The sequence below is a fragment of the Podarcis bocagei genome (genome assembly GCF_964188305.1).
Source record: "Podarcis bocagei genome assembly, chromosome: 18".
NCBI classification, from domain to species: domain Eukaryota; kingdom Metazoa; phylum Chordata; class Lepidosauria; order Squamata; family Lacertidae; genus Podarcis; species Podarcis bocagei.
Window position 1 is genome coordinate 4,484,129 of NC_138144.1, and position 6,596 is coordinate 4,490,724.

At 49.2% G+C, this 6,596-nt stretch overlaps 1 protein-coding gene across 2 annotated transcripts; it reads right to left on the bottom strand.

Annotated features, from left to right (window-relative positions):
• Positions 1–206: 206 nt before the first annotated feature.
• GDF15 (growth differentiation factor 15) lies at positions 207–4,857 on the bottom strand. 2 transcript variants are annotated; one of them, XR_014003649.1, is made up of 3 exons: positions 2,808–3,309; positions 564–1,528; positions 207–392 (listed from the first exon to the last, which is right to left on the bottom strand). XR_014003649.1 is itself a non-coding variant. In XM_081177967.1 (3 exons), the coding sequence occupies exons 2-3, from the start codon at positions 3,103–3,105 to the stop codon at positions 750–752; spliced, it is 1,077 nt and encodes a 358-aa protein (XP_081034093.1). In that variant the 5' UTR covers positions 3,106–3,224; positions 4,448–4,857; the 3' UTR covers positions 207–749. The 2 variants fall into 2 exon arrangements, 1 of the variants encoding a protein (XP_081034093.1); XM_081177967.1 differs by adding an exon at positions 4,448–4,857 and having other exon boundaries at positions 207–1,528; positions 2,808–3,224.
• Between the last annotated feature and the right edge of the window lie 1,739 nt (positions 4,858–6,596).

Below are 6,596 nucleotides of genomic sequence, written 5' to 3' on the forward strand. Positions count from 1 at the left end.
TGCTTGCTGCATTAAAGTGCTTGTAACCTGTAATGTTGTTTCGCTGACACTGCGATGCCCAATTGGTTGAGTTTTTAAGGGACCAACCCTGATTGGTTGGGACGGACTTTTGAGATAAGAGGTCTTTGGTTGGGACAGGGCTTTGTGAAAAGAGACCCCGGTTGGGACGCGCTTTTGATAAAAGTGGTCCGTGGTTGCCTAGGGCAGACTTTCAAGAAAAGGTGGCCTAGATAGGTCCTTGATCTCTGATTGGTTGGGAAGGGCTTTCAGGATAATAGGTCCCTGATTGGTTGGGACGATCTTTTAGGAAATGAAGTCCCCGATGGGTTGGGACGGGCTTTTGATAAAAGAAGTCCCTGGTGGGTTAAGACAGACTTTTGAGAAAAGATGACCTAGATAAGATAGGTCCTTGATCCCTGATTGGTTGGGAAGGGCTTTCGGGATAATAGGTCCCTGATTGGTTGGGATGATCTTTTAGGAAATGAAGTCCCTGATGGGTTGGGATGGGCTTTTGATAAAAGAAGTCCCTGGTGGGTTAAGACAGACTTTTGAGGGAAAATGACCTAGTAGTAAAAAGGAGCTGCCAATTGGGCAATGCACTGGCAAGAAGGAGGCGATGTTCAGCACGCACACATCCTCCCGAAAAGTGCTGTTTGGCACCAGAGATGGGCTGTTCCGATTGTCCCCTTGCTCCGGACAGACAGGACGCCGCTTCCCGCAGAGCCCCTCGCTCTGCCCTTGCCGGGCTGCTACGCACAATGGCAACGTGTGACGATCATGTCGTCGAAGAGCTGCGTGACCACCTTCCCATCGCTGGCGTAGTGCATGAGGACCATGGGTTCGTAGGCGGCGGGGACGCAACAGGGGGCCGGCGTCTCCCCAGACAGGCTATGGAGCCTGGCTTTGATTTGGGCGTGCATGCTGGCCGGCTTGTAGTTGTGGGGGCACGAGCCCTCACAGAACCTCATGGAGTAGCTGCTGGGCGCAAGCACCCAGTCGGACCACCCGATGTCAGCGAAGGAGACCTTGAGAGAACGGAGGCAGCATTTTGTGTCTCCTTTGCCGCACTCCTCGTCCAGCTGCCTCCGCTTCCGGACCTGCCTGCGCCCCTGCGTCTCGATGTCCAGTGGGAGCCACTCTCTCCCATCCAGGACGGAGGAAGCCACATCCGTGGGAAACTCCAGACCCAAATGGAGCCTCGGGTCGGGCCCGGCTAGCCACTGCCCCACGGCGTCTCTGAGGCTGAGGACAGGTGTGGTTCTCGAGACCACCTGGGAGGCCAGGAGCGTGGCGGTTCCTCCATCCCCACCGGTCAGCCTGTAGATGTTGACGCGAGCCAACCTGGTCGAGTTGAGCTGGGAGATGCTGCGGACGTGCGAGAACTTCTTGGACAGAGACAGCTCAGCCCGAAAGACATGGAGGTCCCGGCTGAGCGCTGCTGTCCTGGAGACTTCCAGACCGTATAGGGGCCTCAGTGGGTCGCTGTTGACCCCTGGACCTGCAGCCAATCCATGGTCCAGAAGCTTAACTGTGGAGAGAATGAAGAGAGGAAGACGTTAGGAGCAAGCCAGCAATAAATCACACAGAGTAGGCCATGTTAACTCTTTATTAGCAAGAACACAATCTTTTTTATTATTATTCATTTCTGATACACACAATACAATAATACACAAAGATACAAAACACAAAGATATAAAAGAAACACTCTATAAAAGAAAACCACAAAAAATAAAATACCGTATTTTTTGCTCTATAAGACTCACTTTTTCCTTCCTAAAAAGCAAGGGGAAATGTGTGTGCGTCTTATGGTGAGTGAATGCAGGCTGCGCAGCGATCCCAGAAGCCAGAACAGCAAGAGGGATCGTTGCTTTCGCTGCGCAGCGATCCCTCTTGCTGTTCTGGCTTCTGAGATTCAGAATATTTTTTCCTTGTTTTCCTCCTCCAAAAAATAGGTGCGTCTTGTGGTCTGGTGCGTCTTATAGAGCGAAAAATACGGCAGATGAAATTACATTCCCACCACCCATGCTTCGCTCCCCTCCACCACACCCCAATTATGTTAAATCATTGCATTGCATTTCTTATCTGATTTTCTTTCATATTACATTTGCACATCATTCTTCTTATACATTCTATAGTCTTAATCTATACATATCAACATATTATTTTGTGAACAGTGTTTATATAATCTTCAAAGCATTTCCATTGCAATCTTAACTTTTGATTTGACCAGCAAGAACACAGTCTGCACAGAAAATCTAACAGAAAATCTAATTTTGTTGAAGAACGGAAGTCCTTTTCAGATTATTTGAAGAAAAATTACATCAGGAAGAATCTACGACCAGGTTTTGAGGTATGAGCAGCAGAAAGAATGAGAGGCTATTGTGTTACGATTATGATTTTTTAAAAGAGGGTGAAGATGCAGCAAAATTGGAGAGGGATAAGGAAAACGTCTCGGAAGCCGAAAATAGAAAAGAAATCTCTTTTTTAAATGCATTTGGAATTTTCTGTGTAAATTTTTCAAAATTTAATAAAAAAATTATTAAAAAGAAAGAGAGAGAGAGAAAAAACGACAGTCAAATAAACCACCATCAGGATTCGAATAGCAGGCAATGGAAGGAGAATAAATAAATTACAGTAATATAAGTCATAATGCAGTATAAAATAAATGGCAGCTACGGCAGCTTGTAAAGTCATACAATAGGAGCATCACAGCTGGGAAATCGAAACGTAAGGAATTAGGAGATTGAAAGTGAACTGAACGATGTCAAATTTTGTGTAAAAAGCTTTATGGATGCAACGAAGCTTACCTTTCGCTCTCAAGGTATGAACAGTTTTTGCTGCCGGTGGCAAGGTCTGGTTCGCTCTGAGTTGTGCCAGCATCTCTCGGTAGACCAGGTGAGCCTTTTGCAGCTCACCTTGACCCAAAGCCCCTCGGACGCTGGGAGGTTTCTCCATCTCAAGCCGCTCCAGGATGCTTTGTTTGACAGCCTCCAGTTGCGGGTGGGTGCCTTGGGGGCCGTGGGGTCGCAGGTCAACCACGCCGGACAGGAGAGACGGCAGGAACAGCACCCAGAGGCTGGCGGCAAGGCGAGAGGCTCCGGGCATCGTGGTTGGAAGTCAGAGACTTCGGAGGTGGCAAATTTCTCCAGAGAGCTGTGCTTGGCTGGCCCAGACCTTTGGTTTTATACCCGAGGCGAAGTTAAGTCACCAATGACGTGGAGGTACTGTAAACAGAGAAAAGGAAAGGGAAAAAAAAAAGATTTTGACAGTCGGCTGTGTGTGTTTTTTTTTCTTCCTTGGAGTAGACAGGTTTTATAATAACTCGAAGATGCTTGGGGTAGGTGGGGCCAAAAACCAGGTCTTCTGTCCTCTGCGGCACTGCCCAACTGGACAGCGATTTTTGGGAAGCCACAAAGCGGCAACAGAGCTCGGCAGCAGCAACGGTTGCATTTCCCCAGGGAGGTTGTGGACTCTTCTTCCTTGTGGGTTTTTCAGCAGAGGTTCGGATGGTCATCTGCCGTGGGTACTTGAGCCGAGATTCCTGCATTGCCGGGGTTGGGCTGGATGACCCTTGGGTGTCCCACGCAACTCTAGTTCTATGATTTCCATCTGTGGTTTCCAGGTACTGGGTCTCAGAGGCGTACTCTCGGCTCAAGCATCCAGGACAGATGACCGTCCAACCTCTGCTGGAAAGCCTCCAAGGGAGACCGTTCCACTGTCGAACAGCTCCTACCACCAGGAAGTTCTTCTTCATATTTAGCTGGAACCTCATTTCTTGTAACTTGAAGTCGTGGGTTCGAGTCCTACCCTCCAGAGCTCAGGCTTGCAAAGTGACGGGTTAATAATAATAATAATAATAATAATAATAATAATAATAATTTATTATTTATACCCTCACCCATCTGGCTGGGCTTCCCCAGCCACTCTGGGCGGCTTCCAACAAACTATTAAAATACAGTAATGCATCAAACATTAAAAGCTTCCCTAAACAGGGCTGCCTTCAGATGTCTTCCAAAAGTCTGGTAGTTGTTGTTCTCTTTGACATCTGGTGGGAGGGCATTCCACAGGGAGGGCGCCACTACCGAGAAGGCCCTCTGCCTAGTTCCCTGTAACTTGGCTTCTCGCAGCGAGGGAACCGCCAGAAGGCCCTCGGCGCTGGACCTCTAGAGTTCAAATCGGGCTTTCAGCCTGATCCAGGAAGGCTCTCTTTGCGAGTTCACTCCTTCTCCAAATGAGCCTTTGGCTTTTGCCTTCCTGGAAACTGGTCTGAACATAAAACATCAGCCAGAGGCGGGTTCCAATCCGCCTCCAAACATGGCCATTTTGTATGTCCAACTAAGGCAAAAGACCAGGATGGGGGGCGGGGGGGTCACCTGTGGCCCCCTCCATATGTGTATGGCCTCAGCTGAATCGGTCAAGAATGGTCAGGAACGATAGGAGAGCCTACCAACATTACACTGCTGGGGTTGGACTAGATGACCGCTGGGTCCCTTCCAACTCTGCAATCACATGATTCTGATGTTCCCTTCCTTTGATGTGAGGCTTCCTTTCAGAACCCCCGGTGCAAACCAGATCGCACCCTCTCCAAAGAAGCTGGAACGTCAAGTGTTTTTTTTGGGAATCTGGGCCTCCTTTTTCCATCCAAATATTTTTGCGGTGATTCGGCGCATTATTGGGTCAGTCGGTGGTGAACTTTCGTGAAGAGCCTTCGTTCCGAAAATGCCGGCCGGGCGATTTACAAGGCAGCGGAAGCCATAAAACAGGCACCGGTGATCCGTGTGGAATGAACCCGTCCAAACATTGGAGACGCAAGGGATGTTGATTCACGAGGGCGTCATTGCCGCTGCATCCCATATACCTCCCCTTCGCCCATCACCAGTGGACCTGCAACCCGAAAACCCTTCCCTGGAGGGAAACAAGACTCTCACAATCATTTCACAACCTCGCCTCCGGGGCTAGGAACAAATTCCTCACCATATTTGAGAAGCCGCGAGCCAATTCTGTTGGGAAACCTTCGCTGAAAGCATGGCTTTGGAGCTGTTTGCGAATGTTTCGCCTCTATGAGACCAGAGGGCTGTTCCTTATAGGGTGGGGATTAGCTTTATGGGGTCTGGGGGGCTGGTTTGGGGGGGAGCGGGGCCTCACAGGCATGGCCCAGGTCTCCAAATCATGGTTGTTGTTTTTTAATGACCTAGAATCATAGAATCCTAGAGTTGGAAGAGACCACAAGGGCCATCGAGTCCAACCCCCTGCCAAGCAGGAAACACCATCAGAGCACTCCTGACATATGGTTGTCAAGCCTCTGCTTAAAGACCTCCAAAGGAGGAGACTCCACCACACTCCTTGGCAGCAAATTCCACTGTCAAACAGCTCTTACTGTCAGGAAGTTCTTCCTAATGTTTAGGTGGAATCTTCTTTCTTGTAGTTTGGATCCATTGCTCCGTGTCCGCTTCTCTGGAGCAGCAGAAAACAACCTTTCTCCCTCCTCTATGTGACATCCTTTTATATATTTGAACATGGCTATCATATCACCCCTTAACCTCCTCTTCTCCAGGCTAAACATGCCCAGCTCCCTTAGCCGTTCCTCATAAGGCATCGTTTCCAGGCCTTTGACCATTTTGGTTGCCCTCCTCTGGACACGTTCCAGTTTGTCAGTGTCCTTCTTGAACTGTGGTGCCCAGAACTGGACACAGTACTCCAGGTGAGGTCTGACCAGAGCAGAATACAGTGGCACTACTACTTCCCTTGATCTAGATGCTATACTCCTATTGATGCAGCCCAGAATTGCATTGGCTTTTTTAGCTGCCGCGTCACACTGTTGGCTCATGTCAAGTCTGTGGTCAACCAAGACTCCTAGATCCTTTTCACATGTACTGCTCTCAAGCCAGGTGTCACCCATCTTGTATTTGTGCTTCTCATTTTTTTTGCCCAAGTGCAAACTGATTTAGAGGGGGGAAACTGTTCAAGCAACTGATTTAGAGGGGGGAAACTGAATTGGTTTCTCTCAGCCGTCCGTGGAGAATTGAAGCTTCTAAGACGTTTGTTGTGCAAAGTGGATGCTTTTCTCGGGAGACTGCAGCCTTCCCACAAAGAAAACATGTCATTTCAGGGTCCCCTAAAAGGGCAGTGAAAACAGCCCGGGAGGTCTCAGCGAGACGCCCAAAAAGCGTTGAGATTCCACAGCAGAAGAATTCATCGAGGCTGCTTCCAGGCAAAAGTCAGCTCCATAGAGATTCTTTCCATTCCAGAAATCCATCGTCATCATTGATGGAGGCGAGCGGAGGACCAAAAGGCCAGTTTTGACCTGGATCCCACCCAACCATGGAGGAGTTGATGAACCCACTTCTCTAGGTGGCAAGGCCAAAAACAAAACATTTATATATGGGAGTAGTTACAGGTGCCACTGTGGGTTAAACCACAGAGCTTAGGACTTGCCGATCAGAAGGTCGGCGGTTCGAATCCCCGCAATGACGGGGTGAGCACCCGTTGCTCGGTCCCTGCTCCTGCCAACCTAGCAGTTCGAAACTTGCATGTCAAAGTGCAAGTAGATAAATGGGTACCGCTCCGGCGGGAAGGTAAACGGCGTTTCCGTGCAC